General features: G+C 31.3%; 1 protein-coding gene across 1 annotated transcript; it reads left to right on the forward strand.

Annotated features, from left to right (window-relative positions):
• Positions 1 to 17,975: 17,975 nt before the first annotated feature.
• Positions 17,976 to 18,677, forward strand: LOC121215410 (uncharacterized protein At2g29880-like). The gene is made up of 2 exons (XM_041089882.1): positions 17,976 to 18,473; positions 18,549 to 18,677. The coding sequence occupies exons 1-2, from the start codon at positions 18,108 to 18,110 to the stop codon at positions 18,675 to 18,677; spliced, it is 495 nt and encodes a 164-aa protein (XP_040945816.1). The 5' UTR covers positions 17,976 to 18,107.
• Positions 18,678 to 18,969: the final 292 nt, after the last annotated feature.

Here is an 18,969-nt window from a genome sequence, read left to right on the forward strand (position 1 = left end):
AGTCATGGCACTCCATATATAATATAATTATGTCATCTTGATTAATATTTTAATAATCTAAAACATCACATTTTATATTCTGTTTATATAAATTATGTATGTCAATTTAACATAAAACAAACTTTTCATCCTTTAATAAATATTAATATATACTCTTTTAGATAATATAATAAAAAATATGCCAGATAATTCAAAACTATCAGTGTAAACTACTTCAATTTTGAAGTCACATCAATAAATCTCACTTTTATTTTCTGGTATCATCACTCCATAATTCATAAACTAATAAAGTCTTTGTTTAACATTGTTGTTAATTCACCATTAAAAGTATTAATTTAAGAAATAGGGTGGAAAAGAAAATTTGAATATAATAATGTATCCCATCATTATTAAAAAAATTTATACAAAAATCCATTGCAAGAAGTCACCTAATATTTTGATGAATTTTACACGACTTTAAATTTTAATTGATTAATCTATCAAGGGCTATGTTGGAATTATTTAGAAACAATTAAGTTATCAATAAGTTGAGTAACGCTGTTGGGACTTAAACTACGGGATGTTATTAGCAAATTATGATAACAATAGGATAATTACAAGTTAGCTTTAGTTAGGTTTCTTCATTAACTATATCTGCAATCAAAATGAATTTCTGACCTAAAGAATAATATATCTCTATTAAACTACTCCTAAGTTTTGGCGGAAATAACTAAAATAGGCTCTAAGTATTATGATTTTAATTTTTCTACTTTTTACAATTAAAAATATTTCTAGTAAATTTATGACTATTACAATACCATATTATTATTATTATATATATATATGACTACTAAGCGGATCTTTTTTTTAAATGTGATATCAAAGCATCGGATTTCTAAATTCTCAAAAATACCCCCCAAAATTCTTTCACAACCTGTTGAATTATTTTTATAGATTCTATCATCTCAGACTAGATAATGAACTAATGAATTTCTTTTTTATCATTGGATTTTTCAATTAAATTGTCGTAACACTCGAAATGATTAATTTTTTGAAAATCTCATTTAATAGCATTGAGCAAGATAAATCTCAATTTATTACTTCTTCTCCACCAATAATGTCTATTTAACAAAATAATAATAATTAAATCTTAATTTTTAAATTCAAAAAATAAAAAACTGAAATTCTAAAAATTTGGAGAATATTTTAATAGAGAGGTGGGGAAGGAAAAATAAACATGCGACCCACGTGCGTCAAGATCTAGTGGAATGGAAAAGAAAGATATTTACTCCACTATGGTAGTACAATCATAGTGGAGCTTTAATAAGGATCCATTCCATTGGATTTGATTGAGTTTTTTATAACAACTACTAAATTAAGAAAAAAATATTAAAGCTTAATACAGAAACAATAATTAAACCTATTCATTTTTAAGGGTTTAGGTTAAGGTTGAGACCTACTCATTTTTATTTTGGAGCTTTTTAGGCAACAACTCCATGATAGGGTTTGTGTTTTGATTTAAAGTATTTTTATTTTATAATATGTTTTTGATAAAAACAAATTAAAATATTTTTAAATGATTTCGATTGAGTTAAACATTTTCAATCAAGTTAAAATTGTTTTAAAATAAGTCAGTATTACTCCAGGCAAAAAAGTATTCATACTTTTTGGTCAAGTATCGATAGTTTTCAAAATATCAATACCCATTCTAAAATCGATAGCAAATTGGCATTTTTTTTAATCAATTACAAAAAGTATCGATACCTTTTACCAAATACCGATAAATTGTTTTTGGTATCGTTGTAAACTATCTTAACGGTCACTGAATCAAGCATTAAATGCTAAAAGTATCGATACTCATAGAAAAAGTATCGATACCTTTTGATGCAGGTGAATTTAATGATCTAGTATTTTTATCCCCAACGGCTCTATTCATATTTCTAACAACCACAACGGTTGGAAATGAATTAAATTGTATAAATATCATCTTCCAAAAGTCCTACAACAACTAGAAAGATCATCAAGCCAAAAGATCAATCAATACAACCTTAGTGCTTAATTCATTCATACTTTTCTTGTACACACTTGTGAGTCTTCATTGTTATTCTTTAGCTCAAGTGTATTCTTGTTTATTTGTGCTTAATTGGCAAACATTCTGATCTTGTAAGGATTATTTTTTAGTTTGTTATTTGTATTTACTCTTTGAAAGGGTTGAGCCAAACCTTAAGGGAGTTGCAATCTTAAGATTTTGGGTAGAAATCTTAAGGGAGATTTTGGGAAAACCTTCAGTTGTGGAAAGCTAAAGTAATGGAGTAGGTAATTGAGGTCGAACCACTATAAATCGAAGTGTTTATTGTGTCTATATTTTTTTAGCAACCACAAATTTTTAAGAGGTCAATTCATCCCTCGCTCTTGGTGATTTCGAGTTGAATTATCAAGCTAACAACTTTCATACCTCAACATGTTAAAAAAAGGTAAATTATATCCAAGTTCATTAAATTATCAGTAAGTTCACATTTTATTCGCCTAACTTTAAAAGGTTACAAAATGGTTATTGAATTATTTGGAAGTTTTAATTTAAGTCATTAGGTTGTTAAGTTTTTTTTTTAAGAAAAAAGGTTTAACTAGCGAGCCCCAAGCAACAATTCAACAATTAGTACGGTAGATCAATACCCATCAACTAACAGAAGAACATGCCTTAGATCCAAATCAATTTGATAATTAGTGTCTGAGATCGAAGAAGAAAGTTGTTTGGATTTTTATTCGAAAATTCATGACATTCAAAGCTATTTAATAAAAAATTGAATTGTAGAAGAGAAAGAGAATAAGAGCTTCCGATTGGTGCAAGTAGTGCAAACAAAGAATGCCATACAATAGTGATTTTAACAGTCCAGTAACTTAAATGAAAACTTCCAAATAGTTCAGTGACCACTTTGTAATTTTTTGAAGTTGAGTGACTAAAACATAAACTTGCTAATAATTTAGTGACCTTAGATGTAATTTACCCAAAAAAGAACTTACATTTGAATATATATATAGTGGCGAATTGGCAGGGGACTTGGCCCCTAAAATGGAAATTTTTTCATTTAGGGGCCTTTATAATTTATAAATTTTGAAATTAGTAATGATAAAATTGCACTTTAGCTCCTCCAAAAATGATAAAAATTTTGATTTAATCTTTTAAAAGTTATAAAGATATAAGTTATTAAAATGATAAATTTACATTTTTGCTATTATAAAAATATACAATTTAATTTCGCACCAAAAAAATTCTAACTTCACCCATGTATATATATAGACGTGACATCGTTTAGTTCATAAGTATATAATTATACACTATCAATGCAACAAATATTAATAATTAAATATATAGATTTTTTTTTATATTTCAACATGTTTATATACTTATCCTTGTGATTTCATAATTAACTTTTTCTTTAATGTGATGTATTAATGATTTTCTATTTTTTTAATTTACATTTTAAATAAAAGAAAAAGAAGTTAATTTATAATTTTTTGCAATATTAATTTTTTTAAATATAATTCTTTTTTACATTTAACTTTTAATGTTACTCCCAAGTTCTTCAATATCAATTAGCCATAGGTATCGCAAATGACTTTAGTTGTTTAAACCTGAATAATTCTATTTCCCTGTCTTTGATAATAAAAAAATTAGCCAAGTAATAATGTTACTTAATGTTATGTATAAATTTAAAGGAAATTTTATATTGTTGTATTATGTTTGCGTAGTGTCCGTGATTTTTCATAAAATTTATATTTTTCCTTTTCAAAAAATAATGATGATCATGTTTTTTTTTAATATAAAAAAAATATATTATTTCTCATCCTAACCATATCAATGATAGGAGAGCTTATTTGTTTATGAAGTTGATAATGATGGGAGACAATTTTAGTTTCGACGAAAAAATAGAATGGCGGAAGGAGAGATGGATGTCGAATCCACAAAAAATAAATACTTTCGTTTAAAATTGAAATTAAATTTGAAGTATAAGGAGTAGGATCGATCACATAGAGACTGATTTATCCGAATTTGTATTTCTTTATAACCAGAACGTGTCGTGGGCAGTTTTCATGTCGACGACTCATGAAAACTTGTACGAAATAGGAGGATTAAATCAAAATATAAATTAATTAATAGAAAATTAAATAAATACGAAAATGAAAGTAGAAATAAGTAAAACAAAATTAAAATTTAATAAACCAATAACACGAAAACACTAACCTCAAGCGTGATTTTGACTCTAGCTTCTAATTGATCCCGGATAATGGATTTTCTCCTCCAATCGATAAGTTGATTATAGAGATCAAGGAACAACCTCAAATCTCCTAATTCTTTTGTAGTGGTAAATTAACTGCGAGAACAGCCCAACAGGTAACCCTTACCAAGTAAATAACCTTGAAAGCAACATCCACGATTTAATTCCTCAGCAATCTTGGGAATTACTATGCAGATCGTGTCAAATTTTTTTGATAAACCGAATATGACAATTACAAATTGTATCGACTTACCAACGACATGTTGTCCAATACTAAACTGAGAGGCACCCTTCTCGATTTGATGCTAAAACGACATTGTGAGATAATTGAGTCTATCTCCTAAATTGGAGAATTAACGAATATCAATATGGAAAATATAATTGCGATTTCAAATTCTCATGATTCAAATAACGATGAATTATCAGCTGATGGTCACTAAACTAACTATAAATACGACAAAGGCAAGCACACTTATCGAACACTAGTATAGCTATGGTGAGTAGAGAATATCGTATCCACAAGGACTAAAGGTACTAGTAATTACCGTCTTCTTATTATTTAGCCGAAAAATTAGGGTGATTGTGTTTTAATCTAAAATTACTAAGCTAATTTAACTAACAACGCAGCAGAGAATGAATCAAGGAAATAATCGAAGATAGCCAATAAGATAGACAGTACCTAAGAAAAATCCAACGAGACTTCACATTTTATTATGAATCTGAATTAAACGATTTATTCACTTGTGTCTTGATCCTTAGAAATCCCTAAATTATATTAATGTCTCTTTCGAGAGTAAGAACAACTGACTCTAGGTTAATTAATTGAAATCTCTTTCTAATTAAAACCCCTATCGTCGCATTAACTTGATCTATAGATTCCCTTATTAGATTTGACTCTAATCTAGTAGATTTATGTCATCCTATTTCTAGGATTGCATGCAACTCCACTCAATTATGTTAGATCTACTCTTAAACAGGGACTTTTCCTCCACTGAAATAAGCACATTAAACATGAATTAATATCCCGGAAATATTAAAATAAGAAATAAGCATTTATAATTGAGAACAAGAATCAAGTATTTATTGCGTAAAAATAGAAATTAAATAAAAAGAGTCATCATAGATTTCATCTTCCCTAGATATTTAGGGAATTTCGTTCATAATCCTGAATAGAAACATCTCAAAGTCAGAATAATAACAAGACATAAAGAAACTCAATAAAATTTCGAAAGAAATTAAAAGGACATCTTCAATCTTGAAGGAGATCCGCTTCCGAGTTGATTCTGATGATGTTCTTCGAGTGTTTTCTTCTATCTTCTCTGATTACCCCCTTATGTCTTCCTCTAATGGATATTTATAGACTTTAGAATGCCAAGAAACCCTAAAAATTGGGTTTTTCTGCGTATTTAAGAAGTAGGGTGTGAAATCGACACGAGCTGGCACATGGGGGTGTGTCCAACCCGTGTGGCTCACATGGGCGTGTGTCCAGCCCATGTGGAAATGCCCAGGCCATGTGGATCCTGAAAATAGCTCTTTTTGTCTGATTTTAGGTCGCTTTTCACTCTTTTTGCTCCCAAATGCTTTCCTAAGTATAGAAACATGAATTTAAAGGATTAGGAGCATCAAATTAACTAATTTGCATAATTAATCATCTAAAAACGCATTAAGAATGGGATTAAAATATGTTACTTTTATAGTTTATCATCAGCCTAAAACTACTACTCATAAATTGAAGAATTAAGAAAAATAAATAATTGAAAGTAAATTTTTTATTGAAAAATAAAAATAAAAACAAGAACAATTGGTGGTTGTGTAGTGTCGTCCCCCTATTCACCTATTATGTAAGTATATATAATAATAATAATAATAATAAGGGTAAAGTACACCAACAGTCATTCAATTTTGATTTCAATAGCAAAACAGTCATTCAACTTTCAAAAATTAACAAATCAATCCTAGTAACCATTTTCCGTTACAGAGGTGACAGAAAAGTGGCTTGTCATTTAATCAGCCACATTAGAGTCCTTACTGTCATTTAACCGGCCGTGTTAGAGGTTGTTTTTTCATTTAAACAACCGCATTTAAGAACCCTAACTGGGCAGTAGAAGAAGAAGAAGAAGAAGAAGAAGAAGAAGAGAAAAAGAAAAAGAAGAAAAGAAATGAAGATGTTGTCCAATCCCTCACCCTTAGAAACCAATCGTCGCCGTCCACGTTTTCTTGTCTTCTCCTTTCGCATCATCCAAAAATCTCTAATTTATTAACTATAATCCAATCCCTCACTCTCTTTTAAAATCTATACCTTTTTTCCTTATTTTCTTCTTCCCATGGATTCCTCCACAGTTCCAATCAGTGTTGCAGCCTCTGCCCCTTCTTCTTTTCTTTATGATCGGAGAACGTCCTTTAAATTTTCAAGATTTCATGGTCTCAAGATTAAACCTAGGTCGACGTTGTTAACTCAGTCGTCCAAACCTAGGTCGACGTTGTTAACTCATTTGTTTTCGGTATAAATTAATTTGTTTCTTCTATTTTAATTGTTTTACTTATGCTTTTTTTTCTTAGTTTGATTGATTGCTTGGAAAGTGAAAGAAAACAAGAAGAAATAGAAATGATTATTGAGCGTAAATGAAAAATAAATTAGGTTGTTGGTTTCTTAGGGAAATAAGAAGAATTGCGAGAAGAGGAAGAGGAAAACAAGAAGAAGATCCTTCTGCTCCTCATGTCTAATGTGGCAAGTTAACTGGATATGTCAACTAGTTAACTGGTCGCGTCACCTGTTCCGTTAGGCCCGTAACACAAAATGTTAGTAGATGACTGATTTATCACTTTTTGATAACGTTAGTGACTGATTTGTTACTTTTTGAAAGTTGAGTAACTGAGATGAAAGTTGAGCGATTGTTGGTGTACTTTACACTAATAATAATAATGAAACTAATACCTTAACCTAAAATTGAGTCTGACGCCTCTAAAAAATAAAAAAAAAAGAATAAAAATTAAAATTTCCTCTTAAGAAATATGTTTCCAAATAAAAATGATAAAAACAAAATATCATAATAATCATAAAATGTATAAGTCTTGTACGCCAATTTCACGATCCCATGGTAAATTTATATTTTTAGCTTATACTCTAACACTTCGAATATGCATCGTACCTATACAGAATATAATCAATAAGGTACCAAATTAGTAGCATCCATGTCCAAAATCAATTAGAATAAATCACTAAAAACATGTTGGTTAAGCACATTATCAAGAGATATTTATAAGCACCATAAATAAATTCTCTAAAGTAGTTGACACTTAAAAGAATATTATCACATAGAAAGGCAAGAACACATACGTTGATTTTTCATGATTGAATCTGAAAATATTGTTTGATTATTTCTGAAATAGATGGGAGTATTTATACATACACAAAATAGGAAAACTGCTATTAACAAACTAATAGAATCTTTAACTAAACAACTGATTCTGTTGAAGCTAACTCTAATATTCACCCATCAGCTACTGCTTTGTGACCTAAAGTTTCTCTATGAACTGGAAAAAATAAAGCACGAATAAAGGTTTGGTAAGAACATCAGCAACCTGATCATATGTAAGAACTTCACCGATAGTCAACGTTCTAACTGCAACTTTTTCATGAACAAAGAAAAGATCAAGTTCAACATGCTTGAATTTAGAGTAAAGAATGGGATTGGCAACAACAACTACCGCACTGGAATTATCACACCAAATAGTAGGCTTGTCTTTAGAAGACAAATGAAGTTCACGTAGCACAGATTCAAGCCATGTAATATTTGTGGTTGCAGTTGTGATACCTCGATATTCTGCTTTAGTCATCGACTAAGAAACAACATGTTGTTTCTTAGAATAATAGGAAATCAGATTCCTACCAAAGTAGACACAATACCCAATAGTTAAGCGGTAGTCGTAAGAATCTAGACCCCAAATTGCATCAGCATACCTAACTAGAGACAGTTTGTTAAACGGTCGAATCTATAACCCATAGCCAATAGTAGTATAGAGATGACGTAAAATGCGTTTGATGGCAACAAAATAAACATCAGTCGAGACATGCATAAATGGACATATACAATTAACTGTATAGGCAATGTCAAATCTAGTAAGAACCATATATTGTAATGTTCTGGCAATACTACGATACTCATGAGGATCGACAAGAGGTGTACCCATGTGCTTGGACAATGAACAAGAACTAACCATGGGTGTAGATACTCCTTTAACTTTGTCCATATGACATCATTCCAACAAATAAAGAACATATTTTTGTTGACAAAGATAAAGACCACTATTCGGGAGATGAGTCACCTCAATGCCTAAGAAATAGTGAAGAAAACTCATATCCTTGAGTGAAAACTTAATGTGGAGTTGATTAACAAAAATAATAATCTTTGTATTAGAGTCGCTGGTTATAATGATGTCATCCACATAAACCAACACATATATACGGAACATATTAGTAAAGCGAACAAATAATGAGGCATCTAATTTGGAAAGCTCAAATCTAATGGAAATAAGAAAAGCCTTCAACTTATTAAACCAAGCTTTTGGAGCTTGTCGTAGACTATACAAGGCTTTATTCAATCGACATACAAGAGGTTGCTAATTTTCCTCTATCTAGACATAGCCAAGAGGTTGCTGCATGTATACTTCCTTAGTTAAATCACCATTGAAAAAAGCATTGTTGACATCTACTTGTTGCAATGGCCAACATTTAGTGGCGGCAACAGAAAAAATTGTGAGAACTCTATCAAGTTTAACCACTAGACTAAATGTTTCACGATTAGGAACTTAAGAACAACCTTTGCCAACCAATCGCCCTTTTTCGACAAGTTATTGAACCATCAGGATTCTGTTTGATTTTAAAAATCCACTTGTAACCAATTGCCTTTCAACCTGAAGGTAAGAAAACTAAATTCCAAGTGTTGTTACAAAGCAAAGCATAATATTCCTCTTGAGCAGCAGTCCTCCATTCAACACTAGCAAAAGTTTATTCAATATTGCAAACTTCTCGTTCAGCAAGTTCAATGGTTAGGACTTTTGGTTTAAAAATACCAATTTTTGACTGAGTGGCCATAGAATGCGTATTAACAAAATGAGGCGAAAGAGGATCATCAACATAGACAGGAACTTCTGATGTAGGAGACGAAGTACCGAAGCTATTTTCAAAACAAACACTAGCATTCCCTACAACTGAATTTAAGTCTTGAAATGGAGATGCCGGAACAAGAGTATATTCAGAGGAAGAGACCTCTGAGTGGATCAAAGGGGCAACTACTGAGACAGAAGATGACTTGTGCGAGAAATAAGAACGTATGACTGGGAAAAAAGTGGGAACCTGATTTGATGTCGGAAACACAGACGAAGCACTAGAAGAAGGAGCAAACAAGAATTGATCATTATCAAACACCACATAGCAAGAAATAAACACCTGACCATTCAGAGAAAGACAGTGGTAACCTTTCAGTTGAGAGCTATATCCAAGAAAAGTGCAAGGTTGAGACCGAAACTCCAACTTATGTTGATTGAACGGATGAAGATACGGATAACAACAACATTTAAAAATACGAATATGATCATACTCTGGAAGAGTAGCATGAAGTACCAAATATGGAGACTGATTTTGAAGAATCAAAATAGGCAATCGATTTATCAAATGAATAGCATACGAAAAGGCATACCCCCAATACTTTATTGGTAAATGTGCTTGAGCCAATAATGTAAGCCTAACTTCGACCACATGACGATGGTTTTTTTCAATAATCCTATTTTGCTCGGATGTGTGTGGACATGTAACACAATGAATAATGTCATGCTGAGCCCAAAAAGAAGTAAACGAGCGAAATTCACCACCCCAATCACTCTGAAACTGCTTTATTTCCCTGTCAAACAACAATTTCACCAATTTCTGAAATTGCATAAAATAATCAATAGCTTGAGTTTTTTTTTTGAATAAGAAATAACCAAGTAAATCAACTATGAACATCCACAAATGAAACATAATACCAACTAGCCCTGGAATTAACATGAGTTGGACCCCATATATCAGAAACAACAAGATCAAATGGATGATGATAAACAATGGTGGAAGTTGAAAATGGAAGCTTGTATGACTTCCCTTGTTGACACGCAAAACATACATACTGCATTTTATTAGTATTAACAAAAACATTACAATATTGTAAAACCAAACTTAGAACATTAAACGAAGGGTGTCCAAGTCGGCAATGCCACAATAAAAATAATTTATACTTAGTAGACAAGGAAGAAGTAGTGCCCAACTCGGTGTTGTGAAGAGAAATTTTAGAACTACGAACATGACCCAAATTGTCGAAGGAAGACACCGGAGAAAACTAATACAACCCTTCATGTATGTGGCCGTAAAATAAAACTTCATTGGTTTAAATATCATTTACAAAATAATGAAAATGATAAAACTCGAAAAACACATTATTATCCTGAGCAAACTAAGAAACTGAGAGTAAATTTTTGTGAATAGTAGGTACATGTAACATATTTGCTAGGTGAAAAAGTTTACGGGAAGTAAAAATGGCCATATAATTTTTGTGAATAGTAGGTACATGTAACATATTTGCTAGGTGAAAAAGTTTACGGGAAGTAAAAATGGCAATATGGCATAAACGAGTAATAGGAGCACAGGTACCATTACCAATAAGCAGAGGTGTTTTACTTGAATATTCACTCATATCACGCAACATGGAAGCCTCATGAAAAATGTGATTTGTAGCACAAGAATCGAGATACCATACAGACGTTTCGGTGGAGGCAAATGGCAAGAAAACTGACGAGTTGGATGAGACACTCTATAGCCCAGCAAAATATAACAAGCAAGGCCCAATAGCGTGATTTACAGAGTTATTTGAACCAGCAATAGAAGGCCTATATAGAATTGACCCATTCGGTTATGGCAAATAAGTCACATCATTTGCTTAGGCCATGGTTCTAGACGAGGGTATCGGACCAAGTGGCATATCATGTGTGCTAAGAAAATAAGGGTTTGACGAAAACCTATTATAGGAAAAATAACCAGTGCTGGGAGAAACCACCGAAAATCTCTCAAAAAATGACTGGAATGAAGAACCCTATCAACTGCCAAAAATCTATCAAAAAATCGATCAAATCTATAGTAGCACCATTGGGCAAGATGCCTTATACGACTGCATAGTTGACATTGTAGATGGCCATGACCATTCTGGCCACAATCACAATAAACACCACTTCCATCATGCTATCAAAAAACTTATCGATCGAGACTTAACCATTGAAACATTCAGATGAGAAGAATCTGAAATGGTCAAAGCAGATGAGTGTTGAACCAGATTGGCATGTACAAGAACCTCAAAGGTAAATTGTTTCTGCTGATTTTCACTCAAGAAGTATATCAATAAGACGATCCAATCTCAAGGGCTCTAATGTAAACGAGACAACGGTAAGGACAAACTTAAATCCTGCCGAAAAACCAGTAAGAACGATGCCAACTTATTCATCATTAGAAACAGTATAGCCATAAGCATCAAGAAGATCACATATATTTTTTATTTTAGCCAAATACTCTTTAACCAAAAAATGCCCTTTCTTCAAATAATGTAGGTTATGTTTCAGGCGAGAGATCTTGGCACTGAAAGTAGCGGTGAACAGATGGCACGCCTTGTTCCAGACCGCATGAGTAATGTTTGCACCTGTAAAACATGACAAGACATCGCCACTGATTGTGGATAAGAGCCAAGAAGCCAAAAGTTTATCCTGTTGATCGTAGGATGCAAAATTAGGGTTAGAAACCAATTTCCCTTCTTGATCTGACACAAATTTGGAAGGAATCGTACGAGTTCCATTGACATTATTTGTGAGGCCATAGTCGTCAATAATGAGCATAAGTTGATGCTGTCACTAAACAAATGTGTCTTTTTTTAGCTTCACTATATCATATCGAAGGAAAGATTGAACAACCCGATAAGTCCCTTCTCCATCAAAAAACATGGCGATGATGAGCTGTGGACACGAGCTGAGTTTCTATGAGACATAGCTTTATTTGCAGGTATTTCAGGAAAAATTACAGCCATCAAGCACAACGAATAGCAGCCTAGCAAAGAGCTCTGATACCATGAAAGAATATTGTAAAAATAAAATATCGATAATGGCAAGAAAAGAGAGAAAAAATATAACACAGACTTTACGTGGAAACCCTTTTGGGAAAAAACTACGGGCAGAGGAAAAGAAAATTCACTATGTCGAATTCGAATGATACAAGAGAAGAGATGACTACGTCTATTTATAGGTTTGTAAAACCATATTCTAATCAAAGTCAAATAAAAGTAATGCAGTAAGGTTAAAACACCTTATTATAATCAACATCAAATAAAGAAAGCATACTTCTATACGGATTTCACTTGTGCAGCTTGTACCGTATCGTCGCAGGCCCCCACACCTCAAGTTGTGACCCTGTCCCAGTATCTTGCTTATTGGGGATCTACGAGGGTGAAGACTAATTTAACAAGAATTTGGGTCACATATCTTTAACAAATATCATAAAGAAAGGCAAGAACACATACGTTGGTTTCTCATGATTGAATCTAAAAATATTGCTCGATTATTGTTGAAATAGATGGGAGTATTTATACACACATAGAATAAGAAAAGTGCTATTAACAAACTAACAGAATTTTTAACTAAATAATTTATTTTGTTGAAGCTAACTCTAATAAGCTCATAGGTTCAACACTAATTTACAAAGGTTAAGTTAAGCTAAATAGTTAAAATTCAATTTTAACCTAAACACGATACTTTGAGTGTTAAGATCCAATAATGGATACTCATGAATGTTAAGCTCCATATAATGTATTTATCAGAGTTAGGTTTATAAAAAAATGGTGAAAAGTTAAATATATTTAAACTCGACAAACATGGATGTCGAGCTCATTATAGCCATTTATCAGGGTTAGGTTTATAATAAATAATAACAACAACTTAAATATATGTAAACTCAACACCTATAAGTGTTGAGTTCATTACAATACATTTATTAGGATTTAACTTTGAATGTTAAAAATTAATTTCATATCTCTTACATATTATAAAGAACTCCATACTTATTGATGTGGAAATAGTTTAATCATTACATAATTATTATTCAAATCCTATTAGGACAATAAAAACTTCGCGGCACAAATTTCACAATGAAACTCAACACCATGAATATTGAGATAATTATAAAAAATTATATATTTTTTTAAAAAATATTTTTTTATTTTGTGGTAGACCAACTGTTCTTATACAAATAACAAATTTGGAGCAAATACAAATGACACCCGACATAGAATAGCTATTCCTCTCTTATTCGTCTGATTTACCGAATCATCATTCGGCAAAGGAGGCTAAGAATAGCCCATTCAACGACAGATGTAATAGAAAATTTTTTCCCGTAGACAATTTTACCCTGTATTCCTTCACCCATTGATTGTCAAAAATGCCGAAAACGTCAAAACTCTATCTTTCCCAAAAATGTCAAAACTCCAAAATAGAAAAGGGGATAAGGAATTTCTTTAAAATTTCTTTTCTTTGACCGTGAGAAGGGAAATCAGTGGTGAAAGGAAGGGAAAACTTCATGTTTTCTTTTATAATATATATTTCTTATGTTTTCTTCTATAATATATTTTTCTTTGTCTGTACTTTTACTTTTCTTTTCTTTTGCTAGTCTGAATAGATGAAATAAAAAGGGAGGTCAGGTGCATGGAGGGAGAGGCCATAGATTTGGCATATTAAATAGTTGTTTCTTCATATTAAGAAGCTAAAGAGGTGGGAGACGATCAAATTGGTAAAGGCGAGGAGAAATTTTGTGGTCGTAACAGTAATTTGGGAAAGAATTCAGTAAGTTTCCCTTGAAATTTACACACACGCTTACTCATTTAGTTAATTATCAAGTCGAATTAACTAGTTGGTGCCTTCAATTAAGTCATCTAAATTTTATGATTAAACTGACAATTAGCTGCTGTTGATTTTCAGTTAAGAGCAAATAAATCATGTTGGAAATTTGAAGAAATAGTTGTAAATAAAAAAAATGGTTGCTCTTTGGTTATGGTGTGAGTTTAAGTTATTTCTTGAATCATTGGTTGTACTCTGATGCTGGTAAGTGTGATGAAAATTGAGGGAAAAGTCTTGATGATTGTTAGTTGTTGAGTGAACTATGTGGCATGCAAACTCCATGCATGTTGTCCGAATATGACCTTTTGTAATGAAATTAAGATAACCTGCTGTTGGAATTGATTAAATATTAAGGTCTTAAGTTGTAATTAGAAGATGTCATAGTTATAATTAAGATGTCCTACTGTTGTATAGTGATTAAAATGTAAGTATTCATGCTATAAGTATTTATGTTGTCTTAAAACATTATCTAAAGTGGATTAATTGTTGTAATTTAAACGGTCTTAATAATGAAATTGTGGTATCTTAAAACGATAAATTGAGAGGAGTTATAGCTGTAATTTATAGTGCTTGGGTGTCGTGGTTAAAATGTATAACTCTGAGATTGATATTGATGATGTGCTATTAATGAATAAACGAGTTTTATTTGCCAAATGACATGTTATTTTAGAAATACAAATTGAGTGTTGCTAATGGTGAGTTTTCTTTAAACTCCTTTATTATTTCCATTCTTGAAATTCTTATCAATTTTATATGGATGATTCGACGATAGTTAAATAGGGAAAAAATTTGTTCTTTACAAATTTCATGGTTGCTACTGTTTTGTACTGGTTAAACTCGTTTATTTCAGATTTAGTTGTTGTCCAATTAGTGCAAAAATTTCTTGTTGCTCAAGCAAAGTAGATGCTGTTGCTGATCGTTTTTGTACTTGTAAAGCCTTATTTAAGTACTGTAATTTGAAGTGTTTAGTTGTTGGAAATTGAGATATTTTATTGCTGTAATTGAGGTGTATAAATATTATTAATAGAGATGTTAAAGTGTTGCAAATTGAAGTGTTTAAATGTTGTAAATTGAAGTGTTAAAGTGTTGCAAATTGATGTATTTAAATGTTGTGTATTGAAGTGTTGAAGTGTTGCAAATTGAAGTGTTTAAATGTTGTAAATTGAAGTGTTTTAAGTACTGCAAATTGAATTGTTTAGTTGCTAGAAATTGAGAAGTTTATCGCTGTAATTGAGGTGTATAAATGTTCTTAATTGGGATGTTAAAGTGTTGTAAGTTGAGGTGTTTAAATGTTGTAAATTGAAGTGTTTAATTGCTATAAATTGATGTGCTGAAATGATGTAAATTGAAGTGTTTAAGTGCTGCAAATAATATATAATTTAATAACATTCTTAATATAATTATCTCAACAAGCGAAACAAATAAAAAAGTAAAATGCTACAAACAAATCATGTTATGGTAAGAATGTAATGTATATGGAGTTTTAGGTTTTATTTAAATAAAAATAATAATCGAATATTTTAAAATACATAATTTTTAAGATATTTAACACATATATACCTATAATCGAATTGAGTTAATACAAAATAAAAGAAATTAAGACCTTATTTTCTTTTCTCATAAAAATTACTAAATTCATATTTTTTTTCCTTTTACTAATTTTAACTATTCAAACAAAATAATATATATTTTTCTATTCACAATTATTAATTCAAATAAAACATTAGTTAATTACAATGTGAGGATGAATACAAACTTTTTAAAAGGTAAATTAAAGATCGAATATTTTAAAAAATTTCATATAATATATGTATATTTCTGTAGAACTGGAAACCGTGTTATTTGGATGTGGATGTATTAAATGGGTATTTTTTAAAAAATAATTATTAAACTTCAGTCATCAATTAATCAAATCCATAAAAACAAATTCTTTTCTTTTCTTTTCTTTTTACCTTTTTTGGGTGATTGATAAAGAAATGAATTTCAAGTTTTTTACTTGCAAAGATAGTTGTAATTTCTATTTTGTGCTTTGTAAAGATTCTTAATATGTATTGTTCATTTTTCTTTGATAGTGTGTTATTGCTTCCTCTTTTTCTTTGGCTTGTTTGATTGCTTCCTCCACCCATAGTTGAGTGTCTTGTATTCACTGAATCACTGTAAGTTCTTTGGCAATTAAATTCTTTGATTTTATTTCACTGTTATTGAAATTAGTATTAGAGAAATGTGACCCTTTTACTACGATTTGAAGATATGTAACACTTTAATATCTTGCAGTAATAGCTCGTTTGCCTTTAATGGTACAAAGTGTGAGGCGTAAAAGAATTGGTCTTGCATTGACAATATGGTTGCAAATGTGTATAGCTTCGAGTTGGTTCTTAGTTACATTGGGTGTCATCCATAGCCTACATACTTATAGACCTAGGATTAGATCCTATATTTTAGATTTTTATGCAAAACGAGATTATGTGAAAAGACTTGTATATGTCAGTGACGAGACCTTCATTGAACAAGTTAGGATTAATAGAATTACCTTTTTTAAACTATGTGAGATGTTACAAACTTTAGGGGAATTGAAGTCGTCAAGAAACATGCTTGTTGATGAGCAAGTGGCAATATTTTTACATATCATTTCTCATTACCTTAAAAATTGAGTTATCAAGCATCACTTTAATAGGTCTGGGGAAACCGTTAGCATATAATTTCACAATGTTTTAAATGCTGTCATACACTTACAAGATGTGTTATTTAAAAAGGGAGAACCAATTACAGCTAATTCTATAGACCCAATGTGAAAATGGTTCAAGGTATTAGAGTGAGTTCTATATATAGCTTGTACATAATTTAGTTGATTTAGATTTAAATATAGTATCCTAACTCAAGGTTTTATACATGTGATGTAGAATTGCTTAGGTGCTTTAGATGGAACCCACATCAAGATTAGGGTTCCAACAGTTGATAAACCTAGATATCAAACGCGGAAAGGTGACATAGCAACAATTATGTTAGGTGTTTGTATACCTGATATGCATTTTGTTTATGTTCTTCTTGGTTGGAAAGGTTTTGTTGTTGATGGACGGGTTCTTCAATATGCCATTAGTAGGAGACATGGACTAAAAGTTCTTCATGGTAAAGTGCAAAATCAGAGGACTTTGAATTAATCTTTAAGATCATACTGTTTTGGAAAATTAACCATGACAAATAGTTTTTTTATAGGTTGCTATTATCTAGTTGATGCTGGATACATAAATTGTGAGGGATTTCTTGCACCTTTTAGAGAACAAAGATATCATTTGAATGAGTGGCGTTAGGGTTACCAGCTAAGTACTCCGGCAGAATTTTTCAATATAAAACATGCTTCAGCATGTAATGTTATTGAAAGATGCTTTGGGTTATTAAAACTTAGATGTGGAATACTTAAGAGTCCATCATTCTATCCTGTGAGGGTGCACAATAGAATCATATTGCATGTTGTTTGCTCCATAATTTTATTCGAACCTATATGAGTCTTGATCCTATTGAAGCAGAGTTGGGAGAAGGATTACCTAGTAATGTGATAGATGACGATGAATCAAATATCGTAAATATTCATCCATCGGATGCATGGGCTACTTGGAGGATGGAACTAGCCAACCAAATGTTCGATGAATGGCAAGCATCTAGAAATTAATTAGGTTTAGGGTAAAAATAGTAAACGTTAATTTGTTTATGTTATTTCATGTATCTAGTTTATGAAACTTTGGTGGTGTTTGAATTGTTTTTTGTATTGTACTAGACTTGTTGAATTATAATTTATTTTCTTTTGATTCATCATGTGTTATAATTTTATAAAGTGTTGACCTTTTGATTCATAATATTGAACTTAATTTTAATTTGTATTTTTTTCTTAATATAGTTATGTCAGGTTTTTCACAATCAAGTGTTTCTTCCCAAAATTCTCGAGGAACCAAAAGAAAATGGGTTCCAGAAGAAGATGCTGCATTGGTTGCCTGTATGGTCGACTTGCACAATGTTGGAACCTTTAATGTTGATACGGGATTCAAAGCCGATTATTTAAATGAGTTGGAAAAAATGTTAGAAAAAGTTTTACCCAATGCCATGTTGAAGGCTAAACCTAATCTTGAATCGAGGATTAGGATATTGAAAAGGGATTGGTCAATCGTTTATGACATGCTTAATGGAAAAAATAATAGCGATTTTGGTTGGGATGAGCATAGGCAGCTTGTTGTTGCTGAAGATGCGGTGTGGAACTCATATATAAATGTAAGAATTATTTCAAGCCTTTATTATCTTATTTTGACCAAACTTATATCTAATATGAATTCCTCATTTTTATAGAGTCATAAAGAAGCTGATCAATTCAAACATCGTAGTTTCCCTTATTATGACCAACTTACTGTCATCTACGCAAAAGATCGAGCCATTGGGAAAGATCTCAAACAGCCGCTGATATTATTGAAGAAATAGATGTTGAGGATGTAGCTACTACAAATACTCATGAAGAAAGAAACGATTTCTATGAATGCGAAGCTGATGTTTCTTTGGATGACATGGATCTTTCAGCTACACAATCGCAACCAGCTAGAAACCAATGTGATTCCACATTTTCAAAGAAGAAAAAAAAGATCTCTGATGCAAGTGATTATATTTCTTCTACTTCATTTCATGATGCTGCCACTTTATTGGCAGAAAACATACGGACCGTTGGTGTTGAAATTAGTAGGAGTATTGCCTCCGAAGTGCTAATTCAACAAAAGTC

The sequence above is a fragment of the Gossypium hirsutum genome, chromosome D03 (genome assembly GCF_007990345.1).
Source record: "Gossypium hirsutum isolate 1008001.06 chromosome D03, Gossypium_hirsutum_v2.1, whole genome shotgun sequence".
Lineage (NCBI taxonomy): Eukaryota > Viridiplantae > Streptophyta > Magnoliopsida > Malvales > Malvaceae > Gossypium > Gossypium hirsutum.